Source organism: Pediculus humanus, genomic scaffold (genome assembly GCF_000006295.1).
Source record: "Pediculus humanus corporis 1103172107635 genomic scaffold, whole genome shotgun sequence".
Taxonomy (NCBI): Eukaryota; Metazoa; Arthropoda; class Insecta; order Psocodea; family Pediculidae; genus Pediculus; species Pediculus humanus.
The window spans coordinates 419,042-445,067 of NW_002987248.1; the positions used below are offsets into that span (position 1 = coordinate 419,042).

The 26,026-nt window shown below is 28.1% G+C and overlaps 5 protein-coding genes across 5 annotated transcripts in view; 3 read left to right on the forward strand and 2 right to left on the reverse strand.

The window, feature by feature from the left end:
• Window positions 1-992: 992 nt before the first annotated feature.
• Window positions 993-7,336, reverse strand: Phum_PHUM262640 (uncharacterized protein; the record flags this gene model as incomplete). Its single annotated transcript, XM_002426562.1, has 22 exons — window positions 993-1,202; window positions 1,297-1,444; window positions 1,553-1,791; window positions 1,883-1,977; window positions 2,064-2,267; window positions 2,364-2,555; window positions 2,657-2,790; window positions 2,910-3,109; window positions 3,197-3,425; window positions 3,507-3,680; window positions 3,763-3,836; window positions 4,020-4,088; window positions 4,672-4,754; window positions 4,839-5,009; window positions 5,093-5,223; window positions 5,299-5,513; window positions 5,598-5,789; window positions 5,866-6,069; window positions 6,152-6,482; window positions 6,579-6,760; window positions 6,855-7,034; window positions 7,127-7,336. The coding sequence occupies 22 exons, from the start codon at window positions 7,334-7,336 to the stop codon at window positions 993-995; spliced, it is 3,867 nt and encodes a 1,288-aa protein (XP_002426607.1).
• Window positions 7,337-7,867: 531 nt separating this feature from the next.
• Window positions 7,868-9,270, forward strand: Phum_PHUM262650 (RING finger protein, putative; the record flags this gene model as incomplete). The annotated part of the gene is made up of 2 exons (XM_002426563.1): window positions 7,868-8,177; window positions 8,291-9,270. 2 exons carry the CDS (start codon window positions 7,868-7,870, stop codon window positions 9,268-9,270), a joined length of 1,290 nt encoding a protein of 429 aa, XP_002426608.1.
• A 2,047-nt stretch (window positions 9,271-11,317) lies between these two features.
• On the forward strand, window positions 11,318-11,800 carry Phum_PHUM262660 (uncharacterized protein; the record flags this gene model as incomplete). Its single annotated transcript, XM_002426564.1, has 2 exons — window positions 11,318-11,384; window positions 11,598-11,800. 2 exons carry the CDS (start codon window positions 11,318-11,320, stop codon window positions 11,798-11,800), a joined length of 270 nt encoding a protein of 89 aa, XP_002426609.1.
• A 3,902-nt stretch (window positions 11,801-15,702) lies between these two features.
• Window positions 15,703-19,258, forward strand: Phum_PHUM262670 (27 kDa hemolymph protein precursor, putative; the record flags this gene model as incomplete). The annotated part of the gene is made up of 4 exons (XM_002426565.1): window positions 15,703-15,758; window positions 17,392-17,546; window positions 18,582-18,747; window positions 19,015-19,258. The coding sequence occupies 4 exons, from the start codon at window positions 15,703-15,705 to the stop codon at window positions 19,256-19,258; spliced, it is 621 nt and encodes a 206-aa protein (XP_002426610.1).
• Window positions 19,259-19,995: 737 nt separating this feature from the next.
• The window catches only part of Phum_PHUM262680 (G-protein coupled octopamine receptor, putative), a gene marked incomplete at both ends in the record, with an annotated part of 16,840 nt that continues 10,809 nt past the window's right edge, over window positions 19,996-26,026 (reverse strand). Inside the window, 4 exons of the mRNA XM_002426566.1 lie at window positions 19,996-20,567; window positions 20,790-21,041; window positions 21,371-21,570; window positions 23,421-23,511. Coding sequence (XP_002426611.1) covers window positions 19,996-20,567; window positions 20,790-21,041; window positions 21,371-21,570; window positions 23,421-23,511 — 1,115 coding nt within the window. The remainder of the gene's footprint in view (window positions 20,568-20,789; window positions 21,042-21,370; window positions 21,571-23,420; window positions 23,512-26,026) is intronic.

Here is a 26,026-nt window from a genome sequence, read left to right on the forward strand (position 1 = left end):
CGTTTATTAATATTTCTCTCTCTCTCTCTCTCACTCTTACACTTGATACAATATTGATAAACACTAACTAACTCATGACTCGATCGCACCAAAACTGTCTCTGTCAAGAGCGCAATTCCAGAACGACAACATAATCATTTGTTTAAATAAATTAACGATAGGATGCGCTAGTGTCGCAATATTTTAATAATTCATTTGTGTTTTTTTTTTCTATGACAATTCCGGTATTTCCGGTTTTTTGAATTTATTTTCTGCTTGATTGCATTTTCTTTAATTTATTATTTTTGCGTTCTTTTATTTCCCAACAGTAAATTTCTATTTTTTTTCTTTTTTTCGTTCTTCATCGGTAATATGTCTCGATTTTTACTAAAATAAAATAATTTTCGGTAAAAAATTATGATAAACAAAACAATTTTTCTTTTTTTTTTTTTTTTTTTGTATAAATTATATTTTATTTTACGCTTAGTTTATTTTAACATTTATATTATTCATTTCAAATATTAAATAAATAAATAATAATAATAATAAATCATCGAATAATTTTTTTTTAAAAATCGATTTTGCAAAAAAAAAAATAAAAATAATAAAAATATTGCAATAATTTATTGATTTACGATACCTGAATACACAATTAAAACGTTTATTTCCCACGCAAACACAAAGGGAAACTCTTTTCTTCTTTTTACTTTTTCTACAGCTTCATAAATAAAATAATAATAATAATGATAATGATAAGAACGACGGTGTAAAACGTTAATTCAATACATAATTTCCTGATTTAAAAATATAAATCCGTGCATGCAATTATTCATATTTCCTATAAAGCTATACGTGTGAACAAAAAAAAAAAAAAAACATTTCGATTCGTCCAAGAAAAAAAAAACAAGAAAAAAAAATGACGCAAATGATTAATTATAAAATAAAATTCATAATAAAAGCAATTAAAAATATTTCTTGACGGGCAGAAAAAAAATTAAAAAAATTAAAAAATTTTAATGTTGGACAACCTGTCGTAAATGCTCAGGCCGATGATAATGAGCTTGAGCCGCTAATGATGGATGTATGGGAGGAGGAAAGCATCTGACGTGTTCGACGCTCATAACGTCCGTGTCACTAGACTTTAGGTACTTGTTCAAAACTGCAAATATTTGTGAATTTAATACCTGGAATCTTCTTATTCTATCGACCATTCGTTTCAAATGCTGAAAAATAAAATTTTGACAAAAATTCAAACTCCATTTTCTCCTTCTTCATTTGTTTTTTCGGTTGTCTACTCTGAGATTTTTAATAACTTACGATGCCTTTGACATTTTCATCTTTCCCGTCAACTCTTTGTACTCTTAAAATATGATAACAAAAATCCAATGCTTCAAATCTTCTCTGCTGACCTAATAACACTATCATTGTACATCCGGCCCAATTCAAGCCTTCTCCAAACAACTCTCTATTTAAAAAAAAAAAAAACAAACAGACAGATAAGATAAAGAACGATCCGATCAAAAGTGTCATCAATGGATTTGACCGACAGAAATGTTTTTTTTTTTAAACTCACTCTACTGTAAATTCTGTATCTCCAACTGGAATGCAATAAACGAATTGTAAAGCGGACCATAATCTATGGAATTCGCTACATTCATCAACATTAATGACTCCATTGGTAGGAGGCGGACCGACCCATGTCGAATCATCGAGAAAACTTCTCAACCGATTAAGAACCACTTCGAAAATTGACAAACCACAACACAGTCTTTCACGAGTTAACAAATCTCCTTCTCTTGCAATTAACGCTTGCTTTAAATAAAAAAAAAAATAAATAAATAAATAAATCATAAAAAAAGTCACAAAGCTTCAACACGATTGTTTTTTCTCTTTGTATCTGTACCTTAGCGGAACCTAAACGTTCAATATTAGGCACTATTTGCAAGGAAGCATATTTTTGTTCCAGTCTTTTTTGTTTATTTTCTGGCTTTTCTCCCTCTGAAATGATAATAATAATAATAAAAAACGTGAAATCGAGGGGTGACATTCGATAAAACATTCGCTTTTACAATTTCAATTTTCACCTTTGCAATGAGGACGAGGCAAAATGTTTTGAAACGGAGCGGCGTGAAGTAAATCGCAAACTTCTTCCTGACTGAGAGCTTGTTCCATCAATAAGCAAAATATTATTGTATTCCCTAATTCTCTAAAGTTATGAAACAATTCCGTTTTCGCATCCGGATACTGGACAATATCGTTCAACTGCGCGTGATAATATTGCAAAACCCCTATAATAAACCAAAAAAAAATTATTATTATTAATCACATTTTATAATTCATTTTTTTTTTTTTAACGACATTTTCTTTTAATCATTGATCATTACCGGGAGACCCGTAATCGTATCTCGGTAGTTTACATATTTTCGGCATCGCATCCATAAGAGTTTTCGTGAATTGTAACAGATTTCCTTGAATGAGCAATTTTACTATCTTCAAAAGTTCTTCCATGACGACGGCTATACCCTGATATCCGAGTAATCGACACATCATTCTAAAATGGTAGGAGCCGACAAATCCTGGATAACCAAAAAGAAAAAAAATTTGTATATTGTCACATTAAAACGATCAAATCGTTTTGCATTCGCGTGAAAAAAAAAAAAAAAAAAAAAATACAAACCAGTGTATTGACCGTATATTGTGGAATAAGCCAAATTTAATTGTTTCGAACCCCACAAATATTGATGACCCATCAACGGAGGTTTGTCTCGATGAACAGGCTGAGCAAATTGAATTCCTCGCGTTTTAACAAATCTAAGACAAAAAAAAAAAAAAAAAAACTTTAAATGAAATATTTTACAATTAAAACTAAATTATGATTTTGAACAAAAGAATTCGCAACGAAATAATTTTTTTCCGTAAGAGTTAACAACCTGTTAGTGGCAGCGTTGTAGCAATAATTAGGAAGGAAATCGTAATTCAACTCCCAAAATACGTGAAGGGTTATTCTACCGTAGGGAGCCAATACGTTATGATTGGCCTCTCTAAACATAGCATCGTAATCGTCTAACGCTAAAAGCTTGGATAATAATTTATGACATAATTTATTGACTTGTAGTATTCCGTCGAGTTCCTGAAATGAAAAAAATTTTTGTTGTATGCAAAAAAAATAGAAAAAGGTTTTTTTTTTTTTTTTTTTTTATTTTCCATTGACACTCACGACCACGCCGGTAATGTCGCCGGCTTCGAATTTACTAATGGCCAAATCTAATGATTTTTGCATATCCGCGTTTATTCTTTGCGTTATTAATTTGTTCAAATCGATGGATCGTCCCAATAATTGCACGTGTCTTTGTTTCAACAATGTTTCGTATCTGTTTGCTCTCGGGTAATGCAAGTAAGTGCCCATCGCGACGCATTCCGCACGAAACCGTTTGTCGAGTAAAATACTGCAAACAAATAAAATTTACTTATTTATTTACTTTTCAATAAATCAAAAACGAAAAAACATCGTGTGAGCTCTCGCGTACCTGGCAGCCAATTGTTTGTAATGTGAAAAAATTTGTTCGGAAAGTTTATACACGAATTGATCGAAACATAAATTAACTTCGGCTTCGACTTCGTCGTATAAAAATTGTTTTCGGAATATTGTTAAAGCCCATTGTGCACTGTCGTTGTACAAATCCAACGGATATAAAACGTACCTGATAAAAAGAATTGATGATTAATTTTTAATTTTCTTCGAGGGGTTAAATTCAAGTTTTAAATCTCAATAACCACACTTACTCCATCATCGATGGCTCTTTTGTTCTCAATATGTGATCGGTTAAAATCCAAGGCATTGACATTTCTATTGGAAACTGTTGAAAAAAAAAAAAAAAAAATGGAAATAAATCAAACTTTAAAACCTGAAGTTTGAAACCAAAATAAATAATGTTAAAAAGAGCTGTTAGGAATAAAATAATTTGTGAGAATGAACATTACAAATTTTTTTTTTTTTTTTTTTTAAATTACTTTCATTTTATGTTATGAAAATAGAGTACCTGAATTCGTTTTTCCATTGTGATGAGATCACTGCATTCTTCGTTATGTTGATGCCGCACTGTGCATTTCTGCGCATAAATCAACAAACACAAGCATAAACATTATCAGAAACATTGATAATAAAAGCGGGGAAATAATAATAATGACATTTGCAAGCATTTTACATTTCGATTCAACAATTGCAAAATTCCAAAAAAAAAAAAAAGGCGACACATAAATAAAATCGAAAGTTTAAATTCATAAATAAATAATTCTCGAGTTTGTAAAAATTAAAAGAATAAAAAAAATTTTTTTTTTAAGCAAATAAATGACATTTAGCGCGACATTTAAAAAAAAAAAAAAATAGAAAAAGTAGCTTAGCTTAGAAAAAATTTGTTTCAAAACTTCAAGGCATTTAATCAAAAAAAAAAAAATTTTCTTTTTTGTGTATAGATATTCCTTTTGATCGTAAGCGGGTCATGCTTATTTACAATAAAATTACCAGAAATCTGAAAAAGATTTTTGAAATTTTTTTTTTATTTAAGGTTTTTAAAAAAAAAAGCGAAAGAAATAAATTGACATTTGTTTAAATATCACTGAGTGTGACATTTTTTGGTATTTTTTTTTTTTTCTCGCCAGATATCGAAAGGTTTTACATTGATTTATTTTTACCTGTATCCTTCTACCCATTGTCATTTCCAAATAAAATTCACGATACCAAAGTTGGGAAAGATCGCAACATTGTTGTAGCGATTCTAAAAAAAAAAAATTTTTTTTTTTTTAAATATTTACAAAATGAATTTTATTTAAAATGAAAAAATAAACAATTAAGAACTCACCACTAAATTTTAATATGTAACTCCAATAAAATGAAGCTTTGTGAAATTGATCAATTTGCATTAGATATTGACCGTCTATATCTTTTCGCAATGTTCTTTTGCCTCCAGATTTATCAGCAATTAAAGACTCCAACATAGTTCTGACCATATATAATTGCGTCGAGGATGGACCTGCAAAATGATTGGCTCAGAGTTATTAAAAATAAGTTTAAAATTTATTAAATAAATAATATTTAATTAAATTAATGACTAACCGACGGTTCGTCTAGGAACTTTTAGTTTAAATCCATTATCTTGATCTTTTTTCCCTTTCAAAGCCGGATCATCTTGTGGTTCCATTCCACCCTGCCAATCTGCGCAAGTTTCTCGTACCGATACAAGTATGCTAAAAAAAAATTTTATTTGTTAAACTCAAAAAATAAAAATCGCCAAAATAAATTGTCAAAAGCAATATAAAAACCTTCTTATTAGATCCTTTTTGTTTTTTATTGCTTTTCTTAGAGGTTCTCTCAAATCGCGCTGAACAAAATCTTGTAATTGACTGAAAATATTTTTTTTAATGGCGTCCGTGAATACAGTTTCCATTCGTGACATTAAAACTTGTAATCCTTTAATCATGGCGATGACTTCAATTAACGCAAATTTTTCTTCATCCGTGTAATTATATCTCGTTGCCTAATTAAAATAAATTTTTTTTTTTTACTACGTTTTTAAAATACAATTTTTTTTTTTTTCAGTTCGAAATCTAAATAATCTTACTCTCTCATATTCTTCAGCTTCGGGAGGACAATCCTTATTTTGATGGTGGTCCGTTGGATGTAATAATTTCCACGAATACAGTTCTGTCACTACGCTGCTCCACTCAGACAGTAGTTGTAAACCGCGAAGGGCCAAATCAGAAGTATCTTTGATTTCCTGATCGGTTTTAACACTTTTATACGTTGTTGTTTCCTAGAAATTTTTACATAAATTTTAAATTTAAATTAAAAAATTTATGTTTTCACATAAAATGACTCGACAACTTTACCTCGTTACTGTATCTAGCTAATTCACTAATATATTTCACATGATCTTCTCTTATTTGTGGCAAATGAACCATTAAATCAGCTTGAGGACTTATGGTGTTCGAACTTGATAGTGGCCACTTACTCGGATCGAAATGTTTTGATCTTTTTATGTAATTAAAAGGAGCTATTTGCATGTCTCCAAATAATGGAACAACTTCAAGATTCTGAACGAAAAAATTTTCATGATGATTCAAAATTTAAATCTTTTAAAAATCTTTTTCACAAGTAAGAAAACATAAAACTTACCTTAAAAATTCTATCGATTTTTTCTAGTTTTAATTTTTTTTTAGTATCCAGTTTATTTATGTTACATAAATCAGTATCCATTAAAAACAAACTAAATCCCATAACTTTTACAAGCATATGCTTTTCACTCGGAGCTAAATACAACTTATTTTCTAACATGTGAACGCAAAGATTCACAACATCAGTCAACAGTTCTTCATAACCAGAAATTTTTTCCAAATTTTCTTTAACAGTATCTCTTATTTTGTTTTGTGTTGCTAAAAACATGGATAAATTTTGAGACTCTTGAAGAGTCTGAGAATCGGCCATTACTTTTAAAAATTGAGCAGCTCTGAAGAAAAAAAAAATAAAAAATTTATTAAAAATTTAATTTTAAATAAAATGGAAAAAAATTTTTTTTTTTTAAATTATGAAATTACAATATTACCTCCTATAAGTAGAGTAATCATTTTTGACACTTGACTTCATATTTTTAAGTTCATCCAAAACTGCAAACATATTAATGAATTTTCCAAGAGTCAGTAAATATGCTTCTGAAACAAAATCTTTTCTCTTTTCTTGATGACATAATCTTTTAACCTCTGCAGAAAATCTTTCTATTGCTTTTCTCTAATGAAAAAAAAAAACAAAACTTAAACATTACAATTGTGATGCATTTACACAGTTATTATTAAACCAAAAAAAAAATACTATAAAAAATTACCTGAAAATACATAAAATTTAAAAGTTTATTAACTTCAGGAGCGAGAACTTCGACTGTTTTTTCATAAATTTCTGCTCGATTAGGTTGTTCATTAGATTTTGGCTGAGGAATTGCTCGAGAGCAACATCTCCATGTGTATAACATTACAGCATGTTCTAAACCTTCATCCAGCAACTCATTCTTAAAAAAAAAAAAAGAATTTTTAATAAAAATGATTTGAAATAATTATTTAATCTAGAACTACAAAAAAAAAAAAAAACACACAAACTCACCAAACTGGAATGAATAGTGGCTTCTTCAATGTATTTAGCAATACCGGTGACAAAACCATTGCGGTCTTCAAAATTTGTATCAAAATTTGCCTGATAAACAACAGAACAAGGTTGAGCTTCAATGCAGGGCTGTTCATCGGGCAAAGTTAATTCATCGAGTACATCAACGTTTGATAAGGCATCACTCAAAGTTACTCTTTCTGTTGCCATATTTTATTTTTAACTTTACGGTTATTTAATACACGTATTTAAATAAAATTTAAAAAATAAATTTTTTGCACATTACTCTTTTTAATATCGTTTTAGTAAAATCAAAGAATATCACACTCATTTAATCATATAAATGTCAAATTTCACTTTAAAATATTTTCCTCTTTCATATTTTTTGTATATATTTAAACACTTAATAAATATCACACAATGATATTTATCATGCCGTACAATAAAAATGCTAAAAAATTTTCATTTTTAAAAAAAATTTATTAAACTAATAAGCATTACGAAACACTCCTCACTATTTACTAACATTATATCATAGAAGTCAACAAATCTACTGATTCAAACAATGCCTTCTTTTTTTCTTCAATTTTTAAATATTACATTTATAAGAATGAATAAATATTATATTTCATATTATTTTAAAATAATTAAAAAATCATTTAGATAGAAAAATTTGAAAAAAAAAAACAAAAATTATAAATTTATTTAAACAAATCTACTTCTATGACTGTTTTATTCAAGATGGCGGAATCTGTAAAAGAAAGAACTTCACGGTCAATTATGAATAAAGTTAAAAATGAAATTTCTTCTATTGTTGAATGTGCTGTTTGTTTACAAACCAGCGTACATCCAGCTGAACTGCCTTGTGGACATATATTTTGTTACTTATGCATTAAGGGAATTGTAAATCAAGGAAGGCGTTGTGCCATGTGTAGACAAGATATTCCTAATGATTATTTAGATAAGCCAAAACTATTAAAGCCAGTTGATACTGAATATTCCAGTAAAGGTTTTGAAGATGGGCATTTGTGGTTTTACGAAGGACATAACGGTAGGATAATATTAAAAACATTAAAGTTTAATAGGTCAAAATTTATGACCTATATAACAAAAGAAAGAAAATTTTAGGGTTGTAATTCAGTAATTTATTTTTATTTGATTCAGGTTGGTGGCAGTATGATGAAAGAACAAGTTTAGAATTAGAACTAGCTTATCAAAAAGGAGAGAGATGTTGTGAATTGCTTATAGCAGGATTTTTATACATAGCTGACTTTGACAGTATGTTGCAATATCGACGGAATGATCCTTGTAGACGGAGAAGGATTAAAAGGGATCTTGCCACAACTACATCTAAAGGAGTTGCTGGCCTTAAAACTTCAAAAGACAGTCAATTAAATTCAACTAGTACTCCTGATCTAGTGTCTAATGTATTAATCCCGGATTTGCAAAGTTTGCACATTTCCAGCAGACCCGTTCAAAACCACTTGCATGACACCAATCGTTCAATTCCGACAAATTCACCTTCATTAAGTTCTCAACAAAATCTTGAATCATCTCATCAAAGTGATAGCATAAGAATTAATAGACCTACATCTTTGGTCCTGACTGATAGTACATGTAATGCTCCATCTGTGTTAAGCTCAAATTTACAGTCTTCTAGTAGTAGTGATTTAGTGTCTCCTAGAAATATTGAACTCGATAATGTCATCCATGACACTTTAGATTGGACAATAGAACAAATAGAAGCGCTTAATTTAGAGCTCTCAAATGATTTTGAAAATTTATTTAGAAATGTGAATAGCCTTGGGCCAGTGAATAGTACAAATACAAACAATACTAATAGATCAAATGTTGTTTCAAGTGAAAACATCAATACAGTTTCTAATGACCTATTAGACAGTTCATTAGAAATTAATTCTCAATCCTCTTCTAGACTTCTTTCTCAACCTAGTACAAATTATTCAGACAGAAACTCATCTACTTATTTTTCACAATTTAATCAAAATAATGAAATTTCTTTGCCTAGGAATACTGTCAGAATTCCTGTAAGAAGTTCAACATTGACAAACAGTGATTTATCACAGACTGTTTCAAGGTCTAGAGGGACCTCTAAAAATGGATGTAAGAGAATTTCATCTAATTAATTGTAACTTCCTTTTTACAAATTAATAAATAGTCCAAAAAAAAAAAACTATTATTTTCAGTTATGTAACGTAAATCTGTAAATATTTTTACTATTATGTAAATTTGATGTGTAATTATTTGTCAATAATTAAAATAGTAACCTAATAAATTTTGATAAGTCATATAAAAATTTTTTTAATCTTACCAAAAAATTCCTTTGATATTCAATTTTTTCACAGATTAAATTAATTCATTTGTTCTGAATTTGAATTTAACGGCAGTTTTATTCCGCTAAATAATTCCGCTAATTTTGGAGATCAAACAATTCAAGAAGGCAGTGAAATTGAACTTTGAAACTTCCGCTAAGCGTTTGGATTTGAACGACTCAACGTTTTAAACCAGTCTTGTTTGCTCGTGGATTAAATTATAGTGGACAGATAAATGTGCTGAAGTAGTAGTAATAATTTTTGTCATTTTTATTTCATTTTTCTTTAATACACAGTTAAACGTTTTACGCTTTTAATTAATCAATTTTTTATTTTTTCTTTAAATACATATAATTATAAATTTGTGGTTTCTTTATACTAACAAACGAGATGATGTTCAAATACTTTAGTTTAATTTTTATTGGTAAGTATTTGAATTATTTTGTAATTTACTTTAAAAAAGAAAAATGATGTCTTAACCTATAAGTATTCAAACGCGCAATGTCACTTTCAGTTGACAATTTATTTAAAAATAATATTTTTTTTTTTAGTTTAATGATATTTTACATATTTAAAATTGTATGAAATATAAAAGCATTTTGATCATGAAAACAACTTATATGTATATGCATATATATGCATGTCTTTTCCGTTTGAAAATTAAAAATTTTTCATAAGAATCTATTAATTATTATTGCAAGTGTGTGATAAATTATGAACATTACATATAATGACACATTGACATTACATTGATGCATTGAAATTAACACATACATATTTTAATTTTTTGAAATTTGAAGTTTGACCCCTCGATCATTTATCTATTTAATTCTTGCTCTTTAAGGGTATGTACTAATATCAAAGTTGAATCTTGACCAAGATAAGAAAATGTTGGTAAAGAATTAATGAGTCATTTGCCTTAAATTGTTTGTAATTTAGTTATTACTATGACATAATTGTTTTTTAATATGTTATTTTATTGCTGTTTTTTTCCAAATTTACAATACAAATTAAATATTTATGTGTACAGATTTGTTTTGTAATTTCACATCGAATGATATTGTTAAGATAAAGATTTATTATGCTGCTTTCGATTTGAAATAATGTCATTTTACACAATGCAAAATTTTAGTTTATTACATTCGACTGTTTATTCATTCTCTTTTATATGATAATTGTATTTAAAATTATTTGTATTTATTTGTTTGGTTTAATTGTAATCTTCAATTTCAATTTTCTTTTTTTTTTTTTTTTTTGTTTAATTCAATATAAATATCTCGAGGTTTGCATGCTTCATAAAACATTCGAATAAAAAATCCATAAGTTTTACATGCACTTTTATAATTTTATATAAAAATTAATTGTTATATAATAAAAAAAAACAATATAATTATTTAGGTATGGAGAAAATTAATCACAAATGCCTTTTTTTTTTTTTTTATATAAAGTAATTATAAACTAATTTTAATAGTTTTAATTTTTACTAGGTCTTAAATATTTACATTGGTTTCATTCACCCTGAGCCAAATATTTAAATGACTAATATAGATAATTTTTTTCCTTTCTTAAATAAGTATGAAATTTCTACTTCAATGATTTTTTTTTCACTATGACTAATATTATAAAACAAAACTTTAAGTTGTTAGTCATATTCTTAAGTTATTGTTGTTGTTATTATTATTATTATTCACGTGACAAGTCTTGTCAAAGTTTTTCCTGGATCTATTCCGGTTTTCAATACAATTTTTTTTTTTTATGCAAAACTCTACGCCACAAAAAGATGAGATGTTTGTCATTCAAATCCTTCTTTTATAAATTTTCTTCTTCCTATTACCTTTTATCGTTTGTGATACGGTTCCCCATGTTCTCCCACGGGGATTGGGATTATTTACTGTATTTACTCCCACACTTTGTTATCAACTCTACTTGTATTTCCAAATTGTTTCCGCTTCTTTGACAGCGGTGTTTTTTTTTTTTTTTTTTCGCTGTTGTGGAGCGAAGTTGCTGCTGAGACAGTTAATCGTTAGTCGTTTTTTCAAAACATAATTAATTATAATAAATAAATCTGATTTTATAAATCAGATTAATAAACTAAAATAATTGACACGGTTTGTTTTATTTATTTTTACTTGTGTTTCCAGGTGTTTTCTTGCAATTAACCGTCGCAAACATAGAAGAAAGTTTACAAAATTTAAACATAGCCGGCATAAGTGATTTACCCGGTAACATAACGTCGAAAATTCCGTCCGAAGGTGAAATAGAGGAAGTATTTGTCAAAAAATGCGAAAAACATTGGGGGCCAGATGCGAGTAAAAAAATATCCGTGAGTATTTTTTTTGTTTGAAACTTTAAACTTCCTCGTCATTGCACGTATACACACACGCACACGCACACACGTGTAAAAATATACGTTTTTGTCTCTATATCCGGAAACAACATGAAACTTTTGTCTTTTTTTCGCAAACACATTTTATTTAAATTTATATAAAAATAAATAAATTTTCAAGTACCTTGACCTCAACAACAAGATGGCGACAATAACGTTTACGACTTGTGTCAAGGTGTCGCACGCAGATGAGGATTTTTTTTTTTTTTTTTAATTTTTTTATTAACAAAAAAAAAAAAAAAAAATGGCATTTATAAATACTAGGAAAATTTTCCATGGATTCTCATTAGGTAAAAGGAAAAATTCCAAGTCTCGCGAACAAGTTAGTGACACGAAATCATTAAAAAAAAAAAAATCATCAATATTATTGTTCAAGTCTTATACCGTCCGGACTTTAGTAACAAATATGATTTTTATGTTTATACGTTTACATGTTGAAAATTGATAAAATCTTAATTAATGTAATTATGCATCCTTGAAAAGAACTTGAAAAATATATAAAATATAAAAACCTGTGCAAGGAAAAAGAACGAACCTTGCCAGGAGAAGAAGAAGAAGAAAAGGAGGAAAATAATAATAATAATAATAATAGTAATTCTTTTAATAAGAGCGTTGTTGTTGAAAACGAACGACACAATAACATCATTTTAATTATGCATCGATAATTCTTCTATTTACACGATATTTTAATATCGATTTATTTTTATTATTCACTTTCGATGATTCTTAATAATTCGTGGAGGCATTCGTTCCATTTTTTTTTTAACGCGCGTTATTAGAACATTATTATTATCATTTCACTTTTAAACGCGATATTTTACTATTGTACCTGTCAGAGGTACGTTCTTTCCAGGTTTCTGTTCCTTAGGAATAAATATTATTATCATTAGTTTAATGTCGTCGTCGTCGTCACGCGCGTACACAAGCGCAAATTTAATTCGATAATCGAATAAATAAAAAGTTTAGGTAATTTAATGGGGATGATGAAAAGAGGAGACGATAAAACATTTTCACCTTTATTATTATTATTATTAGTCACACGAGATTCGTTTTATTATTATTATTATTATTATTCTTTGATTTATTATAATAGTTTTTTTATTTTCCCGATTCGAATCTAAACAAATACGAAACGTTTGTCGTTTTTTTTTTTTTTTTTTTTTTTTTTTTACGACTTTACGCCGCGTATAAGGAGATAATTATACTTTGGATTAATAAATTATTTCATTTGTTTGTCTGTTTTTTTTTTTTTTTTTAACAACCGAGAACGTCAGTTACAAAAGAAAAATAAATAAAAAATAAAAAATAAATAAAGGAAAAATATTTTATTATTTGCACAAGTTGCTTTCCTGCTAGGTGCCATTTGTGTTGCAGGCTTAAAATAAAATAAGTTATTATTAATATTTATTTATTTTTTCGTTTTTGCTTAATCCGCGTTTTTTTTTAATAAACAGAATAATTACTTTTTCTTTGTGATTGAATTATTACGTAAAAATTCATTTTTCCGGACGAATGAAAATCGATTATTTTACTTTAAACGTATTAAAAAAAAATAAAAATTGTTTTTTTTTTTTTTGGGTTATTATTTTGTTTAAAACTCCGCGATAAAAGGGATTTCGTCGTTTCGATTTTATAAAAAAAAAATATCTCGCGTAATTATTTTTCCGATTTAAAAAAGAAAAGGGAGGGAAGGGGGAGGGTGAAAGGTTACAACCCTTTTTAACAGTTTGTTAAAATTTTTCGACTATGTCCGAGAATTTCCTATCTTAGGGAGAGGGAGAGGGGGAAAGAAATAGTTTTTTTAAAATATGTATTTCATCAGTGATAAAAGTTTGCGTGTAGTATAATAATTATGATAATAAAATCGTCCTTAACCCAAAACTAATTTTTTTATTTATTTATTTTATTTATTTATTTTATTTACTACGAAGATTAATGAAATGATTTCATTTCGTTTAGTGCGATTCGTGTACGAGACGCGGGTTATTTATTTATTTATTTTTTTTTTTTTTTTTTTTTTTTTTTTTTAATTAGGTTATGTGGGAACTCTGAGAATAATTTTCAACAAAAGTTTCATTCGTTTTGTTGTTTCCCCCGCCCCCCGTCCCACCTTTTCTCTATATCTCTTTCTCTCTTATTGTCTTCACCGTGAAGAAAGGAAAGAGAGACAAATTTATTTCACGTTTAAATATTGATTTCGAAGCGAGATGAGTCGAATTTATAAAACTTTTTCCAAAAAATAATAAAATTATTAAAAGCAATAATTAATTAATTAATTAATTAATTAAAGGCGAGGACTTTTATCGCTTTCTTTGTTAATTATTAAGTTTGTTTTTTGTTGCCCGAACCGAATTTTCCGGCCAGCGAAAAATAACATGGATGACAATGAGGTTATTTAAATGATAGATTTATGACATGAGAATTTTGTAGTTTTCGTAGGTCAGGGAGGAGGAGGATTTGAATCGTTGAAGGGATTATTAAGATGAGAGAAAACACACACTCACGTTTTTTTTTTTTTTTTTTTTTTTTTATATTTATATTTCTTTCAATTTAAAAATTTCAAAGGTTCAGTTGTAGGATGCGGGATCATCACATTTTACCCTTGGTAAAAACGACCGACATTTGTTTTGTTTGTCTTTGTCACTCCCCTCAAATTGAGAGTGAATACTACAGACATCATGAGAAACTTTAAAATTATTATTATTCTTTTATTTCATTTCGTTTGGTTTTTTGTGTCGAAAAAAAAAAAAAAAAAGAAACGTTTTGGGGAGAAGATGAAATAAATTGTATAACATCTGGACAGCAGAACAGACAGACAAAATTTTTGTTTGTTTACACGTTTTTTTTATTCGACTCGAGAGAGTATCATTAAAAAACAAATTTTCTAAAGATTTTTTTATTTAGTTTACAAAATTTTCCTGCGAGGCCTTGTTTTCCCCCCCCCCCCATTCGGAAAACGTTGATTTTACACGAAGGTTTTTTTTTTTTTGTTTGCGTAAATATTTACGGTAATGACAACTCGGTCAAAAAAAACACAAAACGCACGTATACGCACTTTTATACACACATATAACTGCGTACGAATATTTTATATATGCGTGTGTATTGGTGGATTCAAATGATGAATTTCACTTTTGTTTTAACGGCCTTCTTTTCATTTAATGGCCGTCCTTATTATCAATTCATCGAATTCTTAATGTTCTTATGAACGACTCTTTTCCTCGATCGTCGATCGAAAAAAAAAAATTAAATAAAAATAAAATTTAATGTTGAAATGATGATGAAGACATTAAGAAATCGATTAAGGCAGCTTTTAAAAAAAACTATTTCAAACAGGATTTGAATGAATTTGTCACCAAAATAAATGAAATTTTGAATTATTAATAATAAATTATTAATCAATAAAAAAAAAAAAAACAAATTAAATAACTAACTCGAAATAAAACAAATTAATAACAAACGCGACAGTTTGTAATCATTGTGTGGATTTTATTGGGGTACGTGAAAAAGTGGAAGGAAGGAAGGAAGGAAGGGAAAAAAAAATTTTCCTTTTTCCATTTTGGCAAATCGTGAAATTGAAATTTATTTATTTTTTATAATAACGTTAACGGTTCATTTTTTTCAATTCATTTTTTCCGACCGAAAATTTAACTTCGAGCGACCTATAAAGAAAAAAATTTTTTTATTTTTCATCTTTTTTGCATGAGGTGCTGACGAACTTTTTCTCCATTTTTTTTCTCCTCCCGACATTTTCCGATCTTTGATTTTTTTAATAATAATATTTTTTTTATTAGGAAGCCAAAACGGAAGCCGTGGAATGCATTAAAGGTCTCGTAGATTTTAATCAACTTCAAGAAGAAATGGAAAAGGCGAAACCGACCGGAGATCTCGATTCCATATTTAAAAAATACTGCAAGTAAGTTATCATTATTATTGTTATTTTGCAAAGGTTTAAAGTTACCGATTGCGTGACTACGATGATGATGATGACGATCAACATATATAATGTTTTTACTTTCACGTCGTCACGATGTCAAAAGTCGTCAAAAGTTTGATCGAAAAGCTTGACGTGAGGTTAATTAAAATCTTAATTTTAAATACGACGAATACGATTAATTAACGTTTGTTTGTATTGTTGCACATTATTATTATTATTATTATTATCGTTGTTATGCGAACCGTTAAGTCATGCACATGGATGCACAAACTAATGCTACTATTAAAATTACGGGTACGGGGTGCGCAAAATCAACATCCTGCCTTTTTCTTGACTACTAAAACGATTAAGAATGAGAGAATGTCGAGTCGAAACAAAAATTTTATCATCATCATCACCATCATCACGTTTGCTATTATTTATTTTGTATCTTTCGAAAACGAATGATGGTTGTCGTCTGCTTTTGCTCTGAAACAGCGTACAATTTTTTTTTTTTTTTTTTTTTTGTTTCAAGTATTTTAAAAAACCCTACAGCAATTGTGACGTGGCTTCCTCTATGTGCTCTCCCACGATGACCGGAATCATTCCCTTGTTTTTACTTTCTCTTACCACATCCTGGCAATATCAGCTTTTTTTTCTGCTTTTTCCTGTTTGTTTTTGTGTGCGCGTGTGCGTGTGCGTTCTGGGGTTCATTTCCTGCGTACGTTTCGATGAATTTATTACATTTCAAATAAAAATTTTTTTTTTTTTTCTTTATTTCCTCATGATTTTCTCGCCATTTTGTGATTAGAACGATTAGAACGAAAAAGAAAATTTAAAGTTTTTTCTTTTTGTTTCCTTCTTCCTTTTTTTCTTCCCTTCTTTTACTTCGTTACTTTTTACATTATTCGAAAGAAATAAATTTGAATTTTTAACTTTTATTTAAAAAAAAAAAAAAAAAGTTTTATTGTTTGGAAAATTTAACCGGAAAAATAATAAATAAGATTAAAAACCGAAAAGAAGAAAGTTGATGAATTAACCACTTATTTCTTTCTTCTTCTTCTTCTTCTTTTATTTTTTTTCGAAGGATATTTATTTTCCCTTTTTCTTTTCGGATAACTTTATTAATAACTTTATCTAAATTCCATTCGAACTTTAATAAATTTTTCACGTCGATCTATTCTATCGAAAAACGTAAATTAAAAAAGAAATGCGAAAAGTTGAATTTTTTTTTCACTCTTTTCGAAATCTCAGTTAAACAAGTAGTAATTGGAAAAGAAAAAAGAAAAAACAAAAAAAAAAAAAATTCTTTTTAAAAACAATTTTTTTTTTTTTTTTTTAATTTTAACTTATAAAATGTCTCTTGGAAAAGCTTAAAGTAAAAATAATGATGATGATGATGATGAAAAGTGGCATCGTGTTACGTGAGAAATAAAATCCTTGAACTGTCAAAGGCCATTTTGAGATTTTTTTATTTTTTTTTTTTTCCTCCCCGTCGTCACGATTAATTTTTTTTTTTTTTTTGTTATTAAAAAAAAAAATTTCTCGAATTTATTATTAAAAATTATCCCCGCTTGGTTTATAAATATTAATATTTTTTCCCCCCCTTTTTTTTTTTTTATTATTTTTCCAGGAAATCTCCCGATTTTAAAAATTGCGTTTCGAATTTTACGGAAGCGTTTCAACCATGTTTGGAAAAGGACGAAAAAAGTAGCGTCGCAACGATTATGAACGTGACAGAGCAATTGGCCGAATTTATTTGCTACAAGGAAGGCGACAGAATTGCTTGTAAGATGATCAATACATTATTATTATTATTATTTATTCGGGGAGATGGGGGGTGGAAGAGTGGGTGAGATCTCGGGATTTTCCCGCCTGGCAAAAGTCGTCCATTTTTTTTTTTTTTTAAAGGAAAATCGTCGAAAATTTGAGAAACAGTAGTTTCTGTAAAAAAAAAAAAAAAAAAAAAAAAAAAGAAATTTCGAAATTTTCCATCGGGTTGTTGGGAAAACTGCAGGGAAAATTCGGAAAATTTTAAATCAAGTCCGAACTTTTTCAAATTCGCTTTTCATTTGGTGGATTATAATTTCTAAACTGAAATTATAATTAGTTCTTTGTTAATTCAATTCTTTTGTGCGAACTTTGAAATCTCGTTAAACATTTTCCATTCCGTTAACCGTCGATTGCAAATGTAAAATTTCACAAAAAGAGAGAAAGAGAGAGATTTGACCAAGTCCATAATTTGATTTTCGAATTAAACTATCATTTTGTTTAGCTCGCACTGGAGTGTGAAGGCTCCGAGAAAGGAAGGGGGAGGAGGGGAAAGGGGGCAAATCAATGCAACAGAAGGAAAATTAAAAGAGAGAAAAACAAAACCAATATGAGTAATAAAACGTAATAATTATATATATATATTTAAACAAATTCGTCGTCCTCGTCGTCGTCGTTGTCGTCGTCGACGAAGTTGAAAATACTTGGAAAAAGGAAAATGATTAATTTTTGAAAATGAATCATTTTCCTTTTTCCTTACGGAACGAAATTATTCTTTAGATGTTTCATTGGTTCTTCCTAAAAAAGACTCTTACGGCCTTTCAAAACGGATTTAATCGGCTTTATGATAAATAAATTAGGCGTTTTCTCTCTCTCTCTCTCTCCCTCTCTCTCTCCTTCCCTCTCTCTCTGGATCGATTCGTATAAATAAGAATTTTTTTTTTTCGGGAATTCGAATCGGTTCGAGATTTGATAACGTATGGTAAAAACTTTCCTTATTATTATTATTATTATTATTATTATTATATATTTTTTTTCTTTTTTCTCCCGCAGTGTTCATTGCCGAAGGTGGTCCAGAATGTTTGGAATCGTCCAAAGAATCCATCGGAGAATGCGTTCAAACGGTTTACAAAAAAAAATTACCCAAAACGGAAAACGTTTCATTGAGCGATTTGACATCCGACATTCCTCTTCTTCTTTTCCAAACCGAACAATGCGAGTGAGTTTTATTTTTATTATTATTATTATTATTTTTTTTTTTTTATTATACGGAGAAAGAGAAAGGGACAGATAGAGTGTCAAGAAAGAGAAAATTTTTTTCTCTCTCTCTCTCTCTCACTCTCTCCTGTTTTGTAGAAAGGAAAATTTAAAAAAGGAAAAAAAAAAAAAAAGTTTGCGATATTAAATTACTTTTTTGCTTTATTATTATTATTATTATCATTATCATTATCATTTTTTTTTCTTTTTCTTTTTTTTTTTTTCAAAGGAGTTTTCACAAGTTTCAAAAATGCGTGGTAGGAAAATTGGAGAGTTGCAAAGAACCGACTCCGGCAAACATAATAGATTCCCTTTTCACGTTCATTAAAAGAGCAACGCCTTGCGCTTCGTACAAATTTGTCGAGGAACCGACAGAATTATCCTCTCCCTCGGGATCATCAATCAGTTATAATTTTACGTCGTCCGCATTTTTTATTCTCGCCTGTTTATCGGCGCTCAAAATTTTCTTTTAAACCAAAAGGAACGAGAAAAAAGTGAAAAAATGAAAAACGCGGGGGGTGGGAGAAAAGGATTTTATTCGCACGTGCATACCTTATCCGTAATGCCTACGTGCGAGAGTTTTGATATGTGTAAACGCACACGCGCACGCACACACGCACACGGGTGCGTTCGTGTGGTTTTTTCGTGCACGTAATTGAACTACTTTATAAATTTTTTATAAGATGGCGTCAATTGTGAAACGAAACTGTGGCACACTCTTAGTATTAATTTTTTATTATTATTATTATTTTTAAGGGTGGCGAGAAACGAACTGAAAAAATTTTTTTTTTTTTGTTTGTGTGAATGTTATTTACCTTGAAATTATTATTATTATTATTATTTTTTTTTTTTGCTAGATATATGTAAGTAAAAAAAATAAATTCTTGGATAAATGTCACAAAAATGTGTCACAAACGTGTCACGAACGTGGAAAAAAAAAAATTAAAATTTTTTCGAAAGTCAATTGTGAAAAAATATAATAAAAATGACGACATATCAATTTAAAAATGATAATAATAATTTTATTTGCCCGCCAAAAATTTATATTTTTAATATTATTATTGGGGTAGGAAAGAGGGAATGGGATGTGGTGATAAAGGATAAAGTGGGGAGATTCGCGATTATTAGAAGAAGAAGATGATGAAGTGCGTCAAGGGTGGTTGCAGAGAGTCACGCAAGTGATTGTTGTCGTTGGTGACAACCGCCATCATTACGTTTTGTATATTTTTTTGGTCGTGACGACGATGTCGCAACTGGTTTTGACGTCACTACCGTTTGCCGATTTATTCTTGATTAATTTTAAATTTTCCGAATCGGAAAAATTACGCGGGTCGGGGGTTCTCCTGTTGTTGTTGTTGTTGGTGGTGGTGGATCCGTCGTAACCGTCGACAGATTTCCGTATTTTTTCACTCGCGTTACGATTCGTCGATGAGCAATTGTAATTTTTATTATTACGTTGAAAACAAACAAAAGAATAATTTTTCGCACGATTTAAGTTTTTGAAATGTTTCGTGCGTTGAGACGACGACGAGGACGACAGCGAGAATTTTTTCTGAGACAGAAAACCGAAAAGAGTTTTCTTGAAAGCGAATCTGTATTTGGCAGACATGACGTTGTATAAAATGGGATTGACCGTTGATGAAACGTAGTAGAAAATTCCAGCTATGTAATACATCCATTCGTTAATTTCTGGGAAATTTGGAAAGTCGTTGGCGTAAAGATAAAGTAATCGTTGAGCGTGAAAGGGTGCCCAACATAGAAAAAATGTAATAACGACAGCAGCTGTAAAAAAGAACAAACAAACAAACGAACAAGTATAGAGAAATTAATTAAAAATTTATGTTTGTTCATTTAAATTTTTGGAGTGCGTGTGTGTAACTTTAAATAAAAATGACGACGTATAAAAATTCAATGTAAAATAATAAATACAACAATAATTACGGCGGGCAAAAAAAAAAAAATGATGTTGTTGTTGTAAATGATAATAATAATAATAAAATTTACCCAACATTCTAATTATAGATTTTCTAGAATTTGAATGCCTCGGTTTATGTACCAAACCTTGAAGTCTTTTCATTGAATCATCGGCTCCGCTTTCTCTAATGGCGATACCCATTCTTATATACAAAATTAATATTACCAACATTGGTAAAAGAAAAAATAAAAAACTTGATATTTCATAGATTGGCCAATTCGAGGGAATGTTTGTTGATAACATGGCACAAAATCCCGATTCTAAAACTTTTTGACCCGAGCCTGGAAAGAAGAAGAAAAGAAAAATTTTTGTTACATATAAAAACTGAAGTAATCGATAAGTAGAGGTAAATAAATTTTTCCTATTTTTTTAATTTTATAATTTGCTTAAAAATAATAATAATAATGATAAAAATTTAAGGAAAATATCCAAGAAAAAGAAAAAAGTTTTAAGGATTATTGAAAAAAAAAAAAAAAAACCTGAATATAAGCAATTTTTAAATTTGGAAACGATTGTTGTTTGAGGAAAAATCGGAGATTTTCACGTCACTTAATTAACGGCAATTAAAAGGTAATTAAAAATATTTATTTTTTTTTTTTGTCTCTCGTACCTGGAGGATAATCCAAATAATTAACGGTTGTATAAACTGCAAACGGTGTCGCACCCACTAGTGAAACGATCCATAATATTCCAATTATTTTCACGGCTCTTTTTAAACCTGACATGGCATAATGATGCAGGGGATGACATATAGCCAGGTAGCGTTCCATTGAAAATGCCACGATTGTTAAAACGGAAGTGTACGAAACCCTTTTTAAACAAAACAAAAAAAAAAATAATAATAATATTAACGGGAAAAACGTTGGAAATTTAATTTTTACTATAAAAGGCGTTCGAACGTATTTTAAATAATTACGTAATTCGTTTCTTTTACGTTCGTTTCGTTAAAAAATCCTGGAAAAAAAAGGGGGGAAAAAAGGAAAAACTTTCCAGCATTTTTTTCTTTTTTTTTTTTTTTTTTTTAATTAAACAATTCAAAGTTTTATTTTACGTTATCGTTATTGATAAGAGAAGAGGAATTTTTTTTCGAATTCAAATTCGAAACGTTTTCGAATATTAAAAAAAAAATTTATTACATTCATTCATTCATTCATTCATTCACTCTTTTGTTCGTACGGTTAATCAAACAATCGATCGATTATTAATTCATTCATTTTTTTTTTACGTGAAGCACTTTTCATTCATTCTTTTTATTTTTTCGTAATAATAATAATAATAATAATAATTATTATTATTATGATGATGATGATGATGATAACCGAGCGACGAAATAATTTTTTTTTATTTTTTAATAAAATTTTCCAGTTTTTTTTGTTTTTTCTGAAAATTTTCCTTTTGAAATAATAAAAATTTAATAAAAAAAAATTTTTTTAAATATTTATTATTACGGAGTATCACGTAATTAATAAATTTATTTATTAATTTTTTATTTTTTACTCGAATTTAATAAATAAATAATAAATAAATAAAAACGAAAACGTTTCGCTCGATTAAATCGCCATTTTTTTTTTTTTTTTAAATTTAATTTATTGAATCGTAGTTTTAATTTATTTTCATCGTGTTATGAATGATATTATTAAAGTTATTAAAATGCGTGACGTAAATATATTATTATTATTATTATTATTTTTCATTCATTAAACGTAAAAAGGGGGGGGGGGAAAGAAATTTTTTTTCTGTGGGAAAATTACGAAAACGAATCGAATTGTTATAATTAATAACTTCTCCGCGTAATTTTAATTAATTAAGTATAATTTAATAAGTTATTATTATTATTATTATTACTATTATTATTTTTATTATTATTATTATTATTTCGCATTTCCGTATTTTTACCTCAAAAAAAAAAAAACGCGAAAAAAAATTTAATTTGAAAATTGTAATTAAATTTAAATTGAATGTGACGTTTTGTAATTTGGTAGAAATCGTTTCAAGAGTATCAGTCATTATTATTATTATTATTATTATTATTATTATTATTATTATTATCCACCATTAAACACGACAAGGCTACTTGTCGGAGTTTTTAAGTATTTATCCGAGGTTTCTACCCGATTCCTTAGGGACAAATACTCGAATTTCGGTGGTGCCACTTATTATAAGATAGCACCACATCAATTCTTGAAGGTCTTCCTGAGTCCGTCTTTTTCGATGGGAACGATTTGTCTCCTGAACTGGGCTCCGGTGACTAACATCTTTGGAGTGGCCAGGGTCAGAAGCAGTGAAATTCACGTTCTCGTCGAGCTGCCTCAGGTCGACAGTAGAACAAGATTTGTTTTTGGTTCTTACTTTGTCTTGTTCTCATTTTTTTTTTTTTTTGCTCTTTTAAGCCAACAGCACGTGGCGTTCTCAGACGGTCACCCATCCAAGTTTGCACCACGCCCGATGCTGCTTAACTTCGGTGATCGTACGGGAACCGGTGTGACCAGCACGCTATGGCCGTTGGCTTATTATTATTATTATTATTATTATTATTATTATTATTATTATCTTTATCCACGATGAAATTTGATTTTGGGTTTTGTTAACGTTAATATTGTTGGGAAAAGGGGAGGGGAAGGGAGCGATGATAAATTATAATTAAATGATTTAAAACTTACATTTCGGAAACTAATGCACGAACTTTGCACAATCCCTTGCCAAACAACCATGGATACTGTTGCCAATAAACGCTCAAATCATTTGGCAAACCTTGAAAAAAAAAGAAAAAGAAAAAAGAAAATTTATTTTGAGTATTTTTGTTCGTTGAGAGGAAAATTTTTATTCGGGTGAAAAAGAAAAAGGCATAAAAACCCGGAAAAACCCGCAAAAAAAAAAAAAAAAAAAAAAAAAATCTCAAAGTTTTAAAATTCGAATTAAAGTTTTCCGGTCACATTTTCCTGGTTTATTTTGTTTTCAAAAGATTTTCTTTTATGTCAAAGGAAAAGAAAAGTATCAAAGGTTTTTTTTTCACACGTTTTTATAAAGTTTACACACACACACACACACACACACGTTCTTTTATTTTTACATTTTCGTACGTACCGTTGATTGTTCCTATTCTTTTTCTTTAAAAAAAAAAAAAAAAAGTTTTTTTTTTATAAAGAAATAAATCGAATTTAAAATAAAAAACTTTTCTCAAATATTAATAATAATAATAATAATAATAATAATAATAATAATAATAATAATAATATTTAAACATCAAAAAAAAAAAGGGGAAAAAAAGAAAAAAGAGTGTGATGAAATGATGAGAGGAATGTTTTATAAATTTTCACGCATTTTCAATTTTTTTTTTTTTTTTTTTTGTATTTTCTCTTTCCCGCCCTTCTATTATTATTATTATTATTATCAAATTTTAACGAGAAATTTATTATTGAAAAAGAAAAAAAATTTTTTTTACCCCTTTAATACGATGGGTAGGCGGGGGGGGAGGGGTAGTAATATTATACGTTACGAATTTTTTTTTTTAAATGAATGAATATTGTTCGCCATATTGAAATTTTTATTAATGTTTTTTTTTTTTTTTTTTTTTAAAAAAAAGGGTAATAAATCAATAACAATAATAATAATAATAATAAATTTTTTTTTACGATAATGGACGGAATGAGGGAGGGGGAGGGGAAATACAAACGACTACAAATACGAACGAACGAATTCGAAAAAAAATATTTATTTATTTATTTATTTACGGTTAATAAATTTTATGAAATGACCTGGAATTTATTTACATAAGTTTTTCTATTAATGCGTGGGTGCGTGTGCGTATTTATCGCGTATTATTAATTTTTTTTTGCTAACGATTATGAAAATATTATTATAGAGGCAGAAAATAATAATAATCGGATTTTGTACGAATCGAGAGAATTTTTTATAATCTCGTGTGACGTCACAGGAAAATTTTTATTAAAAATTTATTATTATTATTATTTATTTATTTATTTATCACACATCCCCAAAATGTATAAAATGTAAATTTTTAAAAGAAATTCGCGTTAATTTTCTCCTTTTTTTTTTTTTTTTGAATTGTGTAAAACAAACCGTTTGTGTTTGTCGCGATTGTTTTATATCGTTATTAATTTGGGGAGTCTTAAATTTACAATCGAAAAAAAAATAATAATAACATATCGATCAATCGAAATTATTCGTTACAAACGTTTTCGAAAATGATACAAACAATAAAACAAACAAATAATCGGATTTGAAAGAAAGTTGATTCTTTTTACACGAGCATAATATTTATTTTATTAAATCCACACTCGTAATAAGATGAAAGAAGAATTTATACCGGGCGGGGGGAAGAGGGAAGGGGAGGGGAGAAATAAAATCAATATTATTATTCATCGTTTTTTCTACTTTTTCGTTAGGCTATGAAAAAAAAAATTATGTTTTTACATGCGTGCGTTATTTTATTTATAAACAAACAAAGGAAACAATATTAAAAAAAATGGAAAAAAGGAAAAACAATTAAAAGTTTTTTTTTTTTTTTTTTTTTTTTTTTTTTAAAAAAAAAGTAATTCCTGTCATTAAAAGGAAAATTTTATCGTTTGAAAAAAAAAAATTTTTTTCTTTTTTTTCGATTCATTCATTTACTTCCGGTTTCGATCGTTTTTTTTTTTTTTTTTAATTCTCTCTTTTTTTTTAAAAAATTATTTAAACAATTTAAAAAAAAAAAAAAACAAATTGAAACAATGTTTAATTAAAATTATTTACAAAGTTTAAAAAAAAAAAAAAGGAAAAATTCTAATTCCACGTTTAATTTTTTTTTTTAACTTATTCGTTTTATCATTATTATTATTATTATTATTATTAGATGCTTCCGTTATAATTTTTTTACGTTAAATAATTCAACGAATGAAAAATTTATTTATTTAAATAATTTACGTCATCGTTTGTTATTTTATTAATAAATAAATAAAGTTAATTAATTAATTAAAAGTGTAAAAGTAATAAAATTAACGGCGTTATTTCGAACGGATAAATATTAATAATAATAATTTTTTGGGGAGAGGGTAGGGGAATTGGGCGGGGGGCAAACGAAATACATTTTTTATTAAAAAAAAAAAAATTTGTCGTCAAACGTTTTGTTTTTTTTTCCACTCCGAAGCGAAAAACTTTTACAAAAAAAAAAAAAAATTTATTAATAAAAACTTTAAATGAATATAAATACAATGAAATGATAATAACAATAATAATAATAATAATAATAATAATAATAATAATAATA